This window comes from Amblyomma mixtum, chromosome 4 (assembly GCF_055824585.1).
Source record: "Amblyomma mixtum isolate Tamu chromosome 4, ASM5582458v1, whole genome shotgun sequence".
Classification (NCBI taxonomy): Eukaryota; Metazoa; Arthropoda; class Arachnida; order Ixodida; family Ixodidae; genus Amblyomma; species Amblyomma mixtum.
The window spans coordinates 121,184,945-121,204,650 of NC_143015.1; the positions used below are offsets into that span (position 1 = coordinate 121,184,945).

The following is a 19,706-nucleotide window of genomic DNA, read 5'->3' on the forward strand; positions in this document are numbered from 1 at the left end:
CCCCAATATTCGGAATTATCGAATATTTGCACAGGCCTACTGGTTGACCTCCTGTGGTTTTTGGCCACCCAGACACCCGATGCGTGAAGTTTGTTGCTGGCGGCATTCTGCAGTGCTGCGGTGCATTTTTTAAGCTCTAGTTCAATGAATGCCTCAACTTCTCTCCTAATTTATGCTTGGCACAAGATTTCACTACTGGTAGAGACATAGCAGAAACTGTGAACAATGGACGTGTTCGCCTAAAAAGCACTTTCCCTACACTGGCCACCAAAATGATTTCTTTTCCATGCCCAATTTTTTACCAGGCCACAATGAAAGCACTTTGGACCTAGCCACTACTTATCATAAAAGGTCTAAACATGTTACCTGCTACCGCCAATACATGCAATCTACCATGGCAACACACCAATTGTATGTTCACATAATCTCCTGGAACTGCACACATTGGCTCGTGCAGATCACATCAAGACAAACACATTTTCACTAGAACAGAAGGACACAAATACTCACCTTTGGTCCTGGCTATTCGAGAGTGGAATTTGCTTCCTTTTAGTGTTGCGGTTTTTTCTCAAACACCATTCTTTCAAAAAGTTTGTTTGTCATATTTAGAATCTTGGTTCACTATTTTTTGTTTATTTCGGTGGGTGTGTGTCGGTCGCTGGACTCTGAGAAACATTAGATGCCATGTTACGTTAACTTCTGAAGTAGAAATTTTTGTTCTTTTTTCTGAACTACTTTATTTGCCTATCCTGCTATATGTGTATTTTATTGTTACTATTCAAGAACCTGTTCCAAGCCAATTTTTTTCCTTTCTCTTATTAATTTATACCTGGCTTCTTACCTTGCTTATTCTGGTGTTCAGCCCTTTGTATTTTATACTGTAAATGTATTACGTTTTCTTCGATGCATCCCTCTCATGTAATACCTGCAATGACCCTCAGTGCATCGAAATAAAATAAATAAATAAATAAATAAATAAATAAATAAATAAATAAATAAACTTTTTTTTTACTCAGTTCAACCGCCCATGAATGTTGCCTGTGTCATAAACGAAGCGTTGCACATAGTTATTGGTTGAAGAATCACTCCGAGCTTTTGCTAGTATAAAAATTATCTCGCTCTAGTTAGTGGCGAGGCATGCCTCCTTGCAAGTCAAAAACCATCCTGCTGTCGAGCAAGAATGGATGAGTGCTACTCTAAGTTTTCCAGCTGTTGAGGCGTGGGCTTTTTCAAGTTTATATAAGGTGGTGCTAACTATACTCCGTTTCATACATAGCATGCAACGCTGCCAAAGCTAGCGTGCCTGTTTGCGCAAACTAAGTCCGCATGCAAAAAGTAGTTCGCCGTACAACCAAAGCGAACACAAACATATTTCGTAGCGACAAATCCTAAGTGTCGTGACTGGCACGTCCCGGACTTCATTTTACCTCTTGCCATATTTTGTCCTGCGACTCGTCGAGATTTCGAGAAGCAAAAAGTACACGCGACGGTATGATACGCGGTTGGTAGGGCAAATTGCTTCTACTAAATCCGCGCCCAAAATGTAGTTCACACTCCGTGAAAACTATGGCCAGAGAGCCCGAACACTGAGCGCCTCACAGCTTCGACCGTGATTTTCAATGCTACCACATCGTTTTATACCGCTCTTTGTATTCGTCCAAACAATGACCGGAGCTTCGAGAAGAACGGATGATACGTGGCAGAGTAACATAGTTTCGCGGATGAACTATTTCAGCAACCTTCTCAGCGTTGACTGCAATGTATGAAACAGAGTATACCTGAAAGCACGCAATGTGCCTCTGAAAAAAGTTATTTTTCAGCGTGTTGTCCCTGAGCAACAGTGGGCATTGAAGTGTTGACAGATTGAACATTCTCTTCCTTCACTGTACTCCATGTCCATGCTACACAAAGTCCTCTTTATCGCAGTGTTGAAAGGGCACAGCAATGGGTGCAATTCATTGGTAGCACTCAAGGGGGTGTAAAAATGTTCACTGTGTACTACTAGTGCATTGAAAAGCTTGCAGCCAGTCACCTTTGCTGGCACCCGTGAGGCAGTGCACGAAAATGTCGACGTCGTGCGTGAAGTTGCGGCCATGTTCCAATGAGCCCAAGATCCGTGGGATGCTCTGACACTGTGGCAGTGTTAGGGGTGCCCTCAGAAGGCGACCATCATCTTGAGAGACCAGAGCAAGAGCCCGGTCGACTGCGGCCGCTGCAAAGGGCTCAGCAACGTCTGGCCTTTCCACCTGCATGCACGAGAAGACTTGCGAGTGAACAACGCCACACATGGGCGGTGCTGCCAACACAGGCGTTGCAGCGCACTAGCGACACTGCTTGAAAGGAGAATAAAACAGGAACAGAAAAAGAAAAAAAAAGACAAAGAAAAAAAAACAAACAGCAAAGGAAGAGGGAAAAGAAGTAGGGCTGCACAAAAATCCGAAACTTTGAATAGTTTGTGAATATGGCATTTGCTGTTCAATTCACTTTGCAACGCTTTTCGAACCTGCTAAACATTCAGAAATTTCGAATTCGTTGTTCATCCAGACTAGTGGCGAAACAGTGCAACATTTCCAAACAGCAGCGTCTTGCAGTTGGTTTGGTTTGGTTTATTGGGGTTTAACGTCCCGAAGCAACCCAGGCTATAAGGGACGCCGTAGTGAAGGGCTCCGGAAATTTATACCATTTGGGGTTCTTTAACGTGCACTGACATCGCACAGTACACGGGCCTCTGGAATTACGCCTTTATCGAAATTCGGCCGCCGCAGTCAGGATCGAACCCGCGTCTTTTGGGTCAGCAGCCGAGCGCCGTAACCATTGAGCCACCGCGGCGGCCATCTTGCAGTGGGTACTCTTTCTGCATAGGATTGACTGCCAGCAAGCGGCAAAAGCTCGCGCAAAAATGCCAGGCCTTTCATAGACTTGCATCGTCATGCGGCTCTGTTCTCCAAGAGGAAAGCTTCGGCCGGCTGGAAGAGCAGAAACGTCATGCGAATGAAAGTGAGGAAAGCGTGCATTGGTGCCTGAATGGCAAGACACGATTGAAAAACAAAAAAAAAAAAGCTGCCGTTCTAAAGAGGGCTTGGCTGGCTGGTTGATATGCGTGGCCGATAGCCGACTTTGTTGCAAGATGGCGGCAAAGCACCGAAAACGAAACTATGGTGGCGAACTCTCTCAGCTTATCAATGGGGGCAACATGGCAATTGTCAACACACCTGACGTCACGTGCAAGTTTGAGAAGCGTGGGAGACAATGTAATATACTTGCAATGCAGACCTGAGGACGAATATCTGGATGACTGCTTGTCGAGTAGACCATACCTAGACACGGTGTCGCTTGGGAGCCTGTCTGAATTAATCTATGCCAGCCCCGGGGCATCCGAATTAATGAGCTTCTGACACCACACACTCACATGGGCATTTGGCAAGAATACGACAGCACTCCAAATTAACCGAATTCCCGAATTAACGGGGGGTCGAAGTAACAAGGTTTTATTGTAACTTTGACATCAGTGCCACCGGCTGCCCTCGGAAGTGAGAAAAACGCTTCAAGCAAGTTGCTACAGGCGAGGATAAGCTTTGAATGGAGCCCATACTCCCTGCCTGACTTTGGACAAAGTCATACTTTTCGTGCCACATTCAGAGCAAAGCACAAGCCCAAAGAACACGTTCATCACCGCTAAGTCCACAATGACAAACTCTGTGCCGTTTTCCTCACCATCACTCACTTCCCTCCCGTTGCGCTCTGCATAGCCAGTCATTCATTCATGCTCGGCACATTTCTCATGCATTCAGCAGAATCATCAATTGGATAGTACACTGTATCAATGCGGTCCTGAATGCCCCAGGGAGCGCCGGCTGACGATTCGATGATCCCAGATTTAATGGAGATAGGGTGGGTAGAACACTACACTACGGATGCGACAGGCAATCCTGGTGGGGTGCCGTCAATGCCAAGCTAACATTAACAATCCTCAGCTGTGCTTTCCATGGACGCTTTCGTTTTCTCTTTTTTTTTCTTCCATATGCTTCAAGCATCTACTTTAGGCGACTGTCTCCAGACATCCCGGCAGAAAACAAAGACTGTGTGCCGGCTGGGAGAACTCTAGAAAGGCAAGTGCAAAGTGGCAAACATAAAACAAATATACTAACAGAAAATTGGAGGGGACACACAAGCTCCGCCTCCAGAATATGATGCGATAGTGTTGATGAGTTCACGCTCATATATGCGGAATTGGTCATTCATAGATCCCTGGGACTCCTCATACCACTCCTGGCGCAGTGGTGCAGCAGTTAAACGATGCGCCACAGTCGTGCGATGGCAGGTGCTGCAATCGGTGGGGCTTGTGTGACCCACGTTGTTTTTCCCGAGCCACCTCTCGTGACCAATCATTAACTTAGCTGCCACCTGCCACGGTGGTCAGTTTGCGCACAATCTGGTGGGCAATATGTGATGGCGCCACAAGGTTACATGACCTAGGTGGGCCACTTTCCTCCTAGGCTGCTTCTCTGGGGACTTTCCATCTAACTTTTGCTCACAGTCAACAACGCTGACACCGACAACAGACTTCGAATCTGACATTCGATGCCTACGACAACATCACAGTTGAAATCCTGTCATCGTCTACGCCAGTTGAGATCCTGTCTCGACTGTGTCAGTTGAGTTTCCCCTTCAGGTGGTGACGAGAGGAAACACTTGATGATGATGAATAGATGGTTCGGAGTCGCAAACAGTCACGTTACTCGATGGCAGGACAAGAAGGTTAACTATTTATTTACACGAAATAAACAAGAAGAAACAAGCAAGGAGAAAACTATATACAACATGACTGAAACGTTATTACACGAAATCAGCCCCACTTAAACGGGAGCGTTCCATTTTAAGCCTTTTGTCTCCGTCCTTGGTGGGGACAGCAACCAATAATAAGACAATCGACACTTCTCCCCAATTGATGTCCAGGGAAAGGACAACAAAGCCTCCGTCAGCTGATCAGACACTGGGGAAAGCATGCCAGCCAATCAAATTCCTAGGAAAGAAGAGGTTCCGAGCGTTCCAAACCTCCGCCTTCCTCTTCGTTTCCCCTCCCGCACACGTGCATACGAGACGCACGTGTGCCACGGGAACAATCACCGCCGAAGATTCCTTATTATAAGAAAAAGGAAAGGCTGTCACTGAGGGGTCCAGCGTCCAGTGGCAACAAACACGAGAACGAGGGTGCTGGCTACGGCGCCGCCAGCAACAACAGAGCAGCCACCGACGCGCGTCGCGCCGTGCGTCCGTCGTGCGTTCGTGGTTGGGGCTGCCTCAAGCATGCGAGCGCACCAGCCAATCAGCAGCCTGGAAACTGCCTTTAGAAAATCAACAAGGGCAGCCATCCTGCTTGAGCGGCGCCATTTTGAGATGTCACAAAATGGGCACAAAGAGACCAGCTTCAGAACAAGCCCAAGAAGACGGAAATCAGCAGACTGCTTTTCCAGTTTAAACACTGCCAGTTTAAACGTTTGCAAATGTGATCACACGTCACCAAAATTCTGGCGAACGGTGGGGACGTGGCAACCACAGTGAATTTAAACATGCTTCTGCTGCAAAAGGAATTAACCAATGTGCACCACAGCTTTGCCAACTGAAGCGCTAGGTCATCCATTACGCACACGCTCTTTGTCCTCATCTCAATTTTTACTCTTCACGGACGGCATTACCTAAGCACAAGGGTGGCTAAGGCTGGTAAAGAAGACAGAGCCCTCATGTTGGTTTGGTAACAGATAGCACTTCTCACAAGTGCGCGCATGCCAGCCCCACCTGCAGGGAGACGACCAAGTCCGGCAGTCCGTCCTCATTGCAGTCCGGCACAATGAGGAAGTCCGAGATGGACTGCAGGCTGCCGCCAGCCAGCTGGCTGCTCCTGCTTTGCCCATGATCATGAGCATACCACAGGACGGCTCCTAATGATAAAAAAAGAAAAAAAAGAGAGAAGTGCAAGGAAGTTCTCGTATGACTTGACAGTAGACTCAAGTGCATGCTCTTAAAAGCTGGCTTCACTCTTATAACCACTGTACAGTCCAAGATTTACAACAGTACCCGTAAGAACAATACATCTTATATAACAATGGACTACTGCGGCACCGTAAACCACACCATGTGTTTTATGGTAAAATAAACCGCTCATAACAATCCCTTCATGGCATTTTATCGATTATAACAATTAAATCTGGTCACTGAGAGCCAACCTTAAGCCTTCGTGGTCCAAACGTTTACTCACTTTGCAGCCATTCCGGTTCAAAACTATCTCGCAAGCTTTCGGCACCACAAGAGAAAACAACTGCGCAAAAAACCTGATGAATGATTTTCTTGGTGTTTCTTTACGGGCCCAAGTGTCAACAATATCCGGGCAACATGTGGTTTAAAGGTGCCACATCATGCACAGCTAGGAACCACAAAAACACGTGTAGGGCGATGCCTGGCAGCCGACTGGAACGGCTGCGCTGAGTTGTCGGGAGGGGTCCGACCAGGACCGCAAAGGGTTAGAAGGAACAAAACACAAAACCAAGAAAACGCTATGAACACATCAGCCAAACTACGCTTACAATGACCAGCAGATCGAGCCCAGGCAGTGACAGTGAAGAGGGCATGTCACTATGCACACAAAGACACCAAGTGTGCCCAGGATGTCTGCATGTGGCGGTGACAAAGAGGAGACTCTCAGTGGAGCAGTCTCTTATTAACGCTCTTCCGAAAACATGTCACTCGCAAAAACGCACCCACTCGCATTGTTTTTTTCCATTCTGTGAGAGGGCTGGCAGTGAGAGCATGTCCTCCCCATATTCTTCCTAACTAGGCCTAAGTGATAACAACCCTTTCCTGCAGCCTTGAGCGTGAACGAACAAACACTACAATGATACGTGGCAATATGGTTCAATATGGCCACATGTTCAATATGGCCACATGTTCAATATGGCCAGCGTGGTTTTTCTCCTGTCTGCCACCACTGTTACCTCGGTCCTGCTAGCTCCTCGAATCTTCCATCAGGAACTTTTTCCGATTTGGTTCGGTCTCGTTTGGTTTGCGGGGTTTACAGACCCAAAGCGACTCAGGCTATGACAGACATTGTAGTGGAGGGCTCTGGATAAATTAGACCACTTGCGGCTTTTATTGTCCACTGAGTGCACAGGCCTCGAGCATTTCACCTCCCTTGAAATGCGATCGCCGCAGATGGGATCTAACGCACGTCTCTTGGGTCGGCGGCTGAGCCACTGCAGTGGCTGAACTGTTTTTGAAAAGAGGGCTTTGATTGGGATGCCAGTGACGAGGAGGCTCTCAAAGCTCCCATATATACAGTGACGACGGTGCTTTGGTCATTGGTGAACAGTGTTGATGGCTGCGTGTGGAGACGAGTTTTGCACGTTGACGATGCGGTCATGACAAATGAAGACCCTGCTGGCAAAGCAATAATCACAGTTTTCATTGGCGCAGATAATGAGACAAACAAAAACCTATACAAGTTGAGTCATGTCAAGAGGCCTTGCGTACAAACAACCAAAGCCCCTCGGGACTTGATTTGTGGTACAGATGGAAATAAAATTGCCCTGAAGCAGTCACAGCTGACTGATAACAGATTTCTTCTTGCAAAGAAATGACCACTGTAAGCCTTTCCCTGACTTTGAAGTTTTTTACGTTTTCCTTTTTTTGGCACAACCTGGTTATAACAATCATCACTTATAACAATACTTCCACGGCACTTCAATACTGTTATCAGTAGGCTTGAATGTACGCTGGAATGCTGTGCCAACTTAGTGGTGCTTAGAAATAGAGTAGCAATTTAAGCATTCTGTCGTACTCATCTACAAAAAGTTCTTTTATTAAAGCTCTCAGCCACCACCTGACTGGGCAGTTCTCAATGTGTTCGCATAGATTCTGCCATCTCTATGACCTGCATAGGAATAAAGAAGCTTCTTATGTCTTCTGCCTGGATAAGGATGACAGACGAATGTGCCCAGTCATATGGAATCACCTTACATGGGCAAGGTCGACCATTTTGAGATCCACATGTTAGAAGTATGTAAGCTGACAAGAGTAGTGCAGAGGTTTTCAAACTGGGTTGCATGGAACCTCCAGGTTCCTAGGAGTACTTCATGGATTTCCCATGCCCCATCCCTACACTTGCTTGCATCTTAGTGAGCACTTTATGGTTAAGCACATTATGTGATATAGTCTAGCCCACTTATAACGAACCTGACAGTCACGCAGAGGGCATTTGTTGTATCCGAGGTTCGTAGTAAGTAGACTTCCCATATTACAGCCAAAAATACAAAGTCATACAGCATGTCAACTTCATGCATCGCTGCAATATTTTCTTGAAGCATTTTGGAGCTTTAATTACCACAAACAGAAAGTCACTACACTAAGCAACACTATGTAGGCTTAAACTGAGTCGACCGCTGCAACAAACTGCATGGAATGTAACACACAGAGCCCTAAAAGCCAATATAAAGATGCATACAAATTTTCGCACGCGTTGCACTATCATCCACAAATGTGGCTTCGGAATGCCAGTGAGACCGCGACGCATTCGATTGAATGACTCTCAGCAGCAGTTGTGCCATCCATTGTTCAACAAAAAAAAAGCTAATGCAGAAAGCTACTGAAGCCTTCGAGATCAGCAACAAGCAGCAGTTGAGTACAAATCTTGGACGTCACAGTGCTGCGAGAACCGCACCGGCCTCGCAAGTTCTTTTTATAGTCCACATCTCCACTGAAGAGGTGGCACAGCCTCACGGGTGCATTGCTTGGTCACCCAGTTGCGGCGGTAAGCAGTTTGAATGATCGGTGCGGAACAGATTTTCGCTCGAGTTAAGAGGCTTCTTTTATACTGACTTTAATGGAGCGTGGAAGGACAAAGTTGTTCAGTTTGAATTATCTAGAAATCCAAACTAAAGGGACAGTGAGGAGAGCTATATTAATATTTTTTTTACAGCAAAATCCGATAGTTTGGCATTTCATGGCTTTGTTGCCACTTTGCCGGCAGCGAAAGATGCATTTATTTCTAAGAAATTTGGATTCGAAGTTGAAGAAGTTTTTCCCGCCGCTCTGACTCAAACTTGGGATTCTCTTATGATGACACAGGATTAAGTGACGTGAAACATGATGTACACATGACGTAACGCAGACTCCGTGATTTCTGGCAACCAGCAGTGTGGCCCAGCAGCAGCCGAAAAGAAGCTACCGCCGGCCGCACGATGAAGGCATCTATTGGCTATTGCGGCCGTCGCTACCGTCGCTTCGTTTACGTTTACACCGCGTTTTGCCCGCGCTACGATGGATCCCGTTCTCGAAGTCGTCAACGAAGTTCTAGCAAATAGACACCTTTAGCATACCGTGTACCTTGTTACCATTAGTGGAATACCGGGAGCCCGCCTACCGCCGGTGAGCTGGCGCTGATTGGTCCCGATGTTGCAGGCGCGCATGTAGCCGCCGGGTACGTGGCGCCATCTGGCGGCGTCAAGGAGATTTGCGCATGCATTGGCTGCGCCTCAGTGATTCGGGGCTTCTCGTGTTCTAGTGTTTTTAGAACCGTTGGTTCTAGCAACACTGTTTTGTCCTATGACGTCATCACGCTTGTACTTGCGAGTTTGGCCTGTGGCGGCGATACCTGTATTTTGGTTCTGGCTCTTTTCTACGTTACAAGAGCTTTGTTGTCAGTATGAGTGGCGTTTTTGTAATCAGGAGCTGGTATTCTGTCGATACAAGCCAACTTCAATTTCTCCTCAGTGTCCCTTTAACGAGCTTTCACTACATTATTCACCAGGAAGGCGGAGTGCAGTGCTGACCTGTGGACTTGTTGACAGCGGCGAGAAGTGAGTTGGAGCCGTCGCCCAGCACGAAGCAGACATCCGGCAGGCACTGCTGATGCACAACGGTGGCGTACAGCTCCCTCCTCCACACCATGGCCCCCGTCATGCCGTTGACCGCGGCCACCCCGACCGTTGGTGCCGTGCCGCCATGTTCCGCATACTGCCGGAAGCCCAGGTGCACCGTGCACTCGCGTTCACCCTCACCTTCAAACGAGGCCTCCACGTTGGATGTCACCACTGCGTTGTGACAAAGGAAGGTGGTGGTAATGATGAGGAATTTTTTGTGGCACAAAAGCAGGAGCAGCCAAGAAGAAGGTTAAAGAGACACTGGGAACAGAGAGCACCATCTAGTCTTTGCAAATTGATTCAGCGCCTCTCTGTAAGCATGCCGATGTTTATCCGGATGCAAAAAACATGTTTATTAATGAGCAATTACCGTATTTTCCGGCGTATAAGACGCACCCCTGTATAAGACGCACACACCATATATGCAGGCTGTCATTGAAAAAGTTGGTATATAAGACGCACCCGTTTATAAGACACACCCCAATTTACCCAGTTAGGCTAGTGAGGCTTAATTAAACACGCTTGCGCGACCATCGCGAAATTCACCGTACCTGTGAGAAATTCCTAAGCAACGCTAAGTGATCGAAAAAGGCAACACTCACTCCATACCCGCCCATGTTTTAGAAAAAAAAAAAAGAGCGAAAGAGCTCTCCCATATATCCATAACAACATTTTATTTCTACTTAAAACCTTCGAAGTCTTCATCTTCGAATGTGCTATCAAAAAGTTCGCCCATTTCTGGAGGCAACGTGGCTGACACATTCTCTTCTCACTACGTACACGAAGCAAAGAAAGTTGCAAAGGATGACTTAAAAAGAACGCCGGCTTGTTTTGGCTTGTCTTGACAATGGCAAGAAGCGCGATTGTCACCATCTTTTGGCATTTCACATTACTTTTGCTTGGGGCCCCTGAAACGGTCGCGTGTTTGTGATCCCGGAAGTCGTCATCCCTGCCGTTTCATGATAAAGTTCACTTAAAAAAGTGGCGCATGGCGGTCCCCATATTGAAGCATTAACCGTCTTACAACCGCGTCATTGGTAGTGATATTTTTTCGGTGAAAAAAACTTGAACAAGAGCCTGAGTAATTTCTGAACTCACAAACAAAAATGAAAAGTTAGCGTATAAGACGCACCCTTGTATAGGACACATCAGCAAGATTTTTGAAAAAAAGCCGCGTCTTATACACCAGAAAATACGGTAGATTTAACCCCTTATAAAGGCACAAGCTCTATGCATGTCCAACGTGCATACAAATGGCAAAATTGCACTTGAAGATGACTAGAAATTCAATGACATCACTTCCAAGTCATTTCGAATGCTTGTTTTATAGAAAAAAAGAAAGAAAGGGCACACACTGTACCAACAACTTCGTAAAACAAAAAGACCCCAAACATGGTACTTATCTGTGCCTGTTTTTTTGGATGTATAAGAAAACTTGCATTACATCTGAAAGTTGATGAATTTTTATGGCATAAGAGCAACCTGTGGCCAAACAGCACCATGGCACAATACTCACGGTGGGGCCAAAGACCCAATTCCCAGGCCCAGATAAGCCAAGCACCAGGCAGGGGAAAGCTTGTACCCATTGTATCACTGGTGGGTACCCAGCGGCACTGGGGATCAAACCCCACACCTCTGGCATGTGAGGCGGATGCTCTAAATACTAGACCACCACTGTGGTAAAATTTGAAACTTCTTCCAAGAAGTACTGTGAGGCAGTTGATGGATGGAGAAGGCTCGAAAGCTCAATAGTTTCTCAAAACTTTTTCTATACACCAAAATGCGCTGGACCAAACTGCACACTCTGACTTCCGAATTACGCATCCGGTGCTCTACCTCTGAGCTACGGCGACGGCTGTCAATTCTTCTGCCTTCGGGGGTATTTATGTTTACAAGTAACCTAACCTTGAGAGTGTTCATCAGCGCCACCCAAGTTCATAAGCGGCGGACGTAGAACGTCCTGAGTTGCCGCAGGTGTGACGTAGAACGTCATCGAACGGAGAGGGTGGAAGCTGCGTGAGAACCCTCTTATGCCTCTCCACCCTCTCCGTTCGATGACGTTCTACGTCACACCTGCGGCAACTCAGGACGTTCCACGTCCGCCGCTTATGAACTTGGGTGGCGCTGATGAACACTCTCAAGGTTAGGTTACTTGTAAACATAAATACCCCCGAAAAAGCAGAAGATTTGACAGCCGTCGCCGTAGCTCAGAGGTAGAGCACCGGACGCGTAATTCGGAGGTCGTGGGTTCGGATCCCACCGGCGGCATGTGGTTGTTTTTTCTTCTGCTTTTCTAATCAATTAGCTTTAAGCGATAACATATTCAGTAATATTCTAAATTGATCAACACCACAAAATAAATAAATAAAATAAAAAAAAAATCCCCTGTGCCCCTTGGTTTCTGTGGCTGTTGGCTTCTTTCATATTTATAACGAGGCCCTCATTCCCCTTTTCTTGTTTGCTTAAACACCAAAGAGACCCATTGGTACGAAATAAAGATGCACTGAATGGCTTGCCTGACAGCTGGGTAGTATTGAGCACAAAAAAAATATGGTACACAGGTGCACCATTGCCTGTTTGCCGGCACTTGAAGCAAGTGGGACAACATGCTTCCTGCTGTCCTACAAGTGGTTAAGGGGGGAAGAGGGTCTTAAAACTAACTCTTTTATTTATGGCTAGAACCTCATGAAATTTTGCACACAGATGTGTTTATCTCTTCTGATTCCATATTATGTAATCATAATTGAGCTGGGGGTCTTAGATCTTACAAAGTCTAGAATGTAATTAGGTAATTTCTTACGCAGCTTTAATGAACTTTCTCACTGCATTCTCACTGCATTTACATGAATTGATAGCCAGAGAGTTCCCATACCCAAAGACAGTCTTCGTTTTTTTTCTAAAAGGATGTCATCCTGATATACTATGTCGAGAGTAAAAGGTCGCAGTATTTGACACTGCAACTCGTTGAGCTAATTGTAAATTGCTCTTTATACATGGCCTAAGCAAAAAAAGTAAGAATGTCATCGGGTACGGGAATTCGCTGGCTTTCAATTCATGTAAAGAAAAGCAACAAAATGCAATGAGAAAGTTCATTAAAGCTGCGTAAGAAATTACCTAATTACACTCTAGAACTCAAGATAACTTTTGACCTAAGACCACCAGCTCAATTATGATTAAATATTTGGAATCAGAAGGGAAAAAACGCATCTGTGTGCAAAATTTCATGAGACTCTAGCCATAAATAAAAAGGTCAGTTTTAAGACCCTCGTCCCCCCTTAAATATTTTCCCGCCACTTGACTGAAGCCCATGACATGGAGTCCAAAAAAAAAAGGGATGGTGGCTTAGCATTGCCTAGCATGAAATGTTGTGCAAAAGCACAGTTTTCTGCAGGTGGACACCACCTACTACATCAAAGGGCAACTGAGGTGTCTACTGAACCAGGGAGCCAGTTTTGTGCCTCTCCTTTCCTCAAATTCAATCGAGTCTAAACCTTCTGTGGGTTCTGAGAAAAGGAAAAGTGCATAACTGCCTCAATTTGAAGGTGGATGCCGCCGACTACTCACAGACTGAGGTACCCACTTGCTACCAGAGGCCTCACACACACACAGAGACACACAATACTGAAACTCGGTAAGCGCAGCCAGAAATGCTTTTGCACTAAAAGCAATCCATGATTACTGCCTGGAAGTGGACAGCGGCATAGCATCGGATCTGCATGAGAAAAAATTCGCTGTGGCTTAGCTTGGTTAAGCCCGGTAATTGCGAAAGCAGTATCCGTACCTACGCCATGGTACAGCTGGTAGTGTAGCTGGTGGTGGTGCTTGTGGTTAGACTTGTGGTGATGCATCGGTTATACAATCCAATCCAATCCAACCATTCCAATCCACTCCTATCCAATCCAATCCAATGTAATCGAATCTAATCTAATCTAATCCAATCCAGTCCAATCCAATCTAATGCAATCCAGGTCAAATGAAGATCAATGGTGGTCACCGCCGTGGCACAGCAAAGGTGTGAAAATGCAAGCAGTATTGCTTTCGCAAAGGCCAATCCATTCCAATCCACTCCTATCCAATCCAATGTAATCGAATCTAATCTAATCCAACCCAATACATCTAATACCATCTAATCCAATCTAATGCAATCAAGGTCAAATGAAGGTCAATGGTGGTCACCGGCCACGGCACGGCAAAGGCGTGAAAGTGCAAGTAGTATTGCTTTCGCAATAAAACCTGACGCACCGTTGTTGGATTGTGAAAAACGGCCAGTGATGGAAGCACCTGTGCTTTGCCTTTAACCCCAAATGGGGCTTTTAAACAAAGTGTTGTCTTTGTCAACCACAATTTGTTCTCAGTGCCTCTTGAATGGCCTACCTGGGTCTTTGGAGATACACTGCGACGGTGACTTGGTCTCAGCCAGTAATAAAAATGGTTGACGTGTACAGGGCATGCAAAAAGCTGACTTTGATTAATGGAAATTTTTTAGGAGGGCAGACACTGTGACCAGCTTAACAGAAAGGAAAGAACAGGGAGGAGCCCGCAGTCTTCAAACAAACAATGACGAAGGCACTTTCTTGCTTTTCTAATACAATGCTCAGTATAGCACTTTTCTTCGTACCCACTGATAGGCCAGAGAGAAAAAAAGAGGGGACACTTAAGTTCTGCGTTAAGAATAGGACGTGATAGCGTAGTGGGTTAATTTCCACATATGCAGAATGTCATTCTATACTTTACGCTCACAGATCCCTGGGAGTCCTTATGCCCCTCCTGGCACAGTGGTGCAGTGGTTAAGCGATGTGCCACTGCCCTGCGATGTCAGGTGCTCCCAGTGGTGGACCTTATGCGGCCCACGTTGATCTTCCCGAGCGACCAATCATTAATTTAACTGCCACCTTCCATGGCGGGCAGTTTACTCACTATTCACTGGGCAGGTTGTGATGATGCCGCGAGGTCACGTGATCAAGATGGCCCACCTGCCTCCCAGGTTGCTCTTTGGACACCACCCACCAGAGTCATGTTGCACACACAGCGATACCCGGCTTCACCTAGCAGGGGGAAAACTATCACTTTAAAAGCAACCTTGCCAGGCACTCGCCTGTCTGCTTCAACTGCAAGGCACAGCAGTGAATCTATTGCGTGTTGCGCAAATCAGAGAAAATCGCAAAAAAATTCTCTCGGCCTAATCGCACGTTCGTTCGGGCTCAAATTTCGCACAGAGGTTGCATCTGGCGGTCAGTTTTGTTTTATAGCACATGTAGGTGGGGTACTTGCCTGATTCGGTCAGAATTATTTGGAAATCCCGATCGTCTGCAGCGACGGGGAACTAAAATCGAAAGACTTCGCAGCAGTGGTACCCGTAGCACCATCTCGTACCCACCGGAGAAACCCAACTTTGCTAAATAGGTGCGCAAATCATCTTTGCTTGGTGCTGTCTGCTGCGAAGCAGCGCAAGACATCACCAAAAATGCGGTCGTACAGCGATCAAGAGAAGGCTATGGCCGTGATTTCGCTATGCGAGTCCAAGTCCTCCTACACCGCCCTCCCCGGTAGAGGGCTCGTTTCTCTGGTAAGTGCGAGATGGCGCCACGGGTACCAGTGCTGCGAAGCCTTTCGGTTTTGGTTCCCCGCTGCCGCAGACAATGGGGATTTCCAAATAATTCTGACCGAATCAGGCAAGTACCCCACCTACATGTGGTATAAAACAAAACTGACCACCAGAGGCAACATCTGTGCGAAATTTGAACCCGAACGAACGCGAGGTTATGCCGAGATAATTTTTATTTGGATTTTCTCTGATTTAAGCAACAGTCGGTAGGAACATCCATCTGAGCCTTCATGGCTACGCACCCAGACCCTGGTAGAGGTGCGTCCACTGCTCCAGCACACTGGGCACGCTCTCAAGCGGCTGCAGACTGCCGTAGCGGCACGGCAGCAGCCAGCCCAGCCCCAGAACAAAGAGGGCGCTGCCGGCCAGGCTCAGGGCCAGGCAGAGCTTGCGCCACACCGACATCGGCCCCACTGGCCCCGCATCACCGCTCCAGTCGGGACACCCTCCCTGCACAAGCACGCAGGAGACAACTGAAGAAAGCTGGGGCAAGTTGGCACAGATTCACAGTACTACTGCAAAACAGAGCGGTGGATGAACACTGACGAGGGGCAGGAACAAATGGGACAAGAGCTGAGAGGGAGCCTGCTCTGTTCGTCCCATACAGTTTCTTACTAATACCTAGAGGGAAAGCTGGGAGCATCTATGGGAGTTTGCATGGAGCCCCTCGAGACCACTTCAGCCACCATGGGCGCTCAAAGCATCATGGGGCGGTGAGCTACCGACTGCAGAACTTCAACTTTTGGCCAAAAAATAATAGAAAAATAAAGCTGTTCGATAACTACGAATGTTGTAACAGTCAATATCCTGTCTGTAAATGGCAACAAACGAGCAGAAAAGCATTTAAGTGAAAAGGTTGCCCAAAATAAGAGACGACTCGCTCTCCTATTGGCCAAGTATTGAACACTATAAAAACTAATATTTCGTGCTCAACAAGAGCGCTAAAGGAAATATGTTTTCAAAAAAATTTCGTTGTTTAAATACTTTAAGAGGTTTTATAATCGTATTTTAGAAAAGTGAAACCTTTTATTGGCATCGTGTGTAGTTGCGTTTTCACTTCTATGGCTTTTGCAGACTGCGTTCGCGCGACAGTCGTCTGCGCACACACGAACAGCGTTTTCGGAATGAAACGTCTTAGTAGTGCCACTCCGTGTTTCCGAAAAACTACGACTGTCCCGCAACAAGTAGCTCACCGCCCCATGGTGCTTTGAGCGTCCATGGTGGCTGAAGTGCAGAGCCGCCAGCTTTCCCTCTAGGTAATAGTAAGAAACTCTATGGTTCGTCCACCTTCAACCGTGTATCTGCATCAACTTTTTCGTCAATCAGCAGGATCAGTGGGCTCTTCTCTCTCTCCCAAGTACCAGAGTGGGCATCGTTCTTTTGAGTGCCTTTCTGCTCTCCTTTGCCTGCGCGAGTCCACCGCGCTGTTTCCACCAGTAGGGCTGGAAGCTACGTAGGTGCCCCTGGCAGCAAGGGAGCTGCCACGGCAAGGGGTTCAAGGTGTGAAGCCTGTTCCGTACAACTACACAAGGATACAAATCGTCACAGAAGCAGGCAACTGAGGCCACCATGTGCCAAATGCAAGGCTTAATATGCTTGCTTGGTAGGAGGTAGTTCTAAATGACTACAAAGGGCTAGAAGTTTGCTTCTTTTGTTTATTTATTTATTTATTTATTTATTTATGGCATACTGCAGGCCGTGAGGCCCAAGCAGGAGTGGATACAGAAACAGACCACAAATTGAGCAATAATAGCAAAGTGCAAACCGAAAACGAGCAGCGCGAAATGACATGGAAGAGAAAAAGAAACTAACAAAACAAACTAACAATGGTCACTTATCAGGTCAAGAGACCGTACACACGAAGCTGGTAAGCTGTTCCAGTCAATGATAATTTGCGGAAAGAAAGAGTGCTGAAATAAGTTAGTCTTTGAAAAGTACGGGGTCAGAGAAAGGGGGTTAAGAATGACAACGCAGGAAATTTTGACGAGTGAATTTGCTCCCAAGGGTAATCTGGGATAGAATGAGATTTGTTCATATAAAAATTGTGGGAAATGTTTTTTCTTTAGATTCTTGACCTGTGCACATGAAGTGCTCACATCGAATGTTTGTTATCTTAGATTCTGTGACATGCTAACACCTGAACTGAGAACTGAGGGTCAAGGAGAACTAACAAAATCATACAAGTTTTGAAACGGTTCTAAGTTGACAACTTGTCCATGGCCATTTGTCCATCGTATTACTGCTGGGTTCTTTGCTCAGATCAGACTCATACCAGATACTTGAATCAGTACACAAGGTTCAAAGGTCATGCATTTGCCGTATTTTTATTTATTGTAAATAACAGCTCCTTTTACACTTATTTTGTCGATCTTATGACTGACATTTGTTGTTTACTATGTGGGGATGCACTCGCACTCCCCGTGGTTCGCTTTCCCGCAATGCACCCCAACTGTGGTTAGCTCCCCCGCAACGCACTCTTCTCAGTTGTGTTACTTTAACTAACAGGGGAGGGCGCTAGCGTCGCAGCGCCACGGATGGTGGCGTTTTGCTACACGTGCGCACAGGGGAGAACGACTCTCTTCTCTTTGGGGACCGGGAAAGCACGCGGACGTTTCGCGCACCGCTCCGCTCTTCGCCGCGAGTGCCTCGTGGTCAGAACATGCTCCCGCCACCCTGTCCCGTCCGGCCTCGGAGTTTTTCCCTCTGCCCTACCGTGGGCGAACATTCGCTCGTAACCGTGCTGGTGAGTCGGACATCCTCAATTCCTCAGTGTATTTTGTTGCTAGCTGGCGTTATTGTTGTTATACCAATAAATGCCTTGTTTGTGTCAGCCAGTGTGTCGTTCCTTTGTTCCCGCAGAGCAAGGCCTGCCGTGGTCGGCGAGTGCTCGGTAGCACTCGCGACCACGGGGTGGGGTCCGGACGGTTTTGAACTGGGCCAGCCGCGGTTAAACGGGGAGAACGGATCTATCTCCCCATTTTTAGAACCCCACAACTATTGTCTCCAAATGATGCAGCACCCTGTTCGCTTAATGCAGTAAAGGGAAAGTGGTGATGATACTGACACCCATTTGGAAGACCTCACGCATGCAGTAATGCACTCACATCAACAAGTTTGGTCTCCAGCCGAGTTGCACAGACGTTCACTGCACCCACCGAGCACCCATGAGCTCCAGCCGAGCGACCGTTCGCCGATGCTGCCACACTGGCTGCAGCAACTATGTTACTGCGGCGCTGTGCACGGCGCTCGTCAAGGCGCATGAGCTCATCATCACTCTGGCTCTGTGGCAGCGGCACATATTGCTTGAGGGCCCCGTTGAACTTCATGGCTGCGCAAGAAAGCATCAATTCAGGTGTACGTCACAACCCATTCAGGCATAAGTTCTGCCCTCCAATGCTAGTCAAAATGTGCTTCTTATGTCTGGATGTTCCTGGTAACGCACAAAAAATAAATTTGCAACTGTTGGTCCAACCATTCTTTTTCAATAATATCTCTACATTCTCTGTGCTCCAGGTCTCTACACCTTTGGAAACATGCCACGTCTTATGTGGCGTATTTAGTTATGCACGCATGTGGAAACTACATCAAAATTAGAATCTCACAAAGAAAGCACTAGAAACTTGGAAGTTATTTGGGATAGTAAGAAGCCAATTTAGACAAAGAAACAGACTTGGTAGGCTGCTCAGAGCACTATTACGACGGCGAGCGTACATCTCTACTAGGCTCTTTTTCACTACGAAATCAGCTTTGCAGGATAAACTTGCAGTCTCATTTACTGCTATTCAAAATGTTTAGAATTAAAATTTAAAATTGAAATTTAAGATTAAAGCCTCAAATGCTTACCCTGGTCCCACATGAGCAAGATGGCACACTGCTTGCTGAACGAGTTGGTTGCTTATTGTTCACTAATAAACTGCACGAAAAAAAAAAAACACGGATGAAACAGTACAGTACAGGACCGTATACTGTCTCGTCCTTGTCTTTCTTTGTGTAGTTCCTTTATTAACCTACAAGGGCAATTTTAGCAGCCACTACCCAGCTATGCTACTGAATGTGTCAGAGAGTGCATGGTTGGATGGACAAAAATAAACAAAAACAATGGCCTACCTCCTGCAATGACAGGACCCACAAATCTGCCTGTTGACACAGACACAATAGTATGTGGCAATCTACTAGGCATCACCTCATTA

At 46.7% G+C, this 19,706-nt stretch overlaps 1 protein-coding gene across 1 annotated transcript in view; it reads right to left on the reverse strand.

Annotated features, from left to right (window-relative positions):
• LOC149348104 (uncharacterized) overlaps positions 1–19,438 on the reverse strand; it is a 39,848-nt gene extending 20,410 nt beyond the window's left edge. Inside the window, exons 1-6 of the mRNA XM_089587927.1 lie at positions 19,360–19,438; positions 18,621–18,844; positions 15,759–15,966; positions 9,822–10,082; positions 5,797–5,939; positions 2,033–2,246 (exon numbers count right to left, since the gene is read on the reverse strand). Of these exons, the coding sequence (XP_089444053.1) occupies positions 2,033–2,246; positions 5,797–5,939; positions 9,822–10,082; positions 15,759–15,966; positions 18,621–18,844; positions 19,360–19,372 (1,063 nt within the window). The 5' untranslated portion in view covers positions 19,373–19,438. The remainder of the gene's footprint in view (positions 1–2,032; positions 2,247–5,796; positions 5,940–9,821; positions 10,083–15,758; positions 15,967–18,620; positions 18,845–19,359) is intronic.
• Positions 19,439–19,706: the final 268 nt, after the last annotated feature.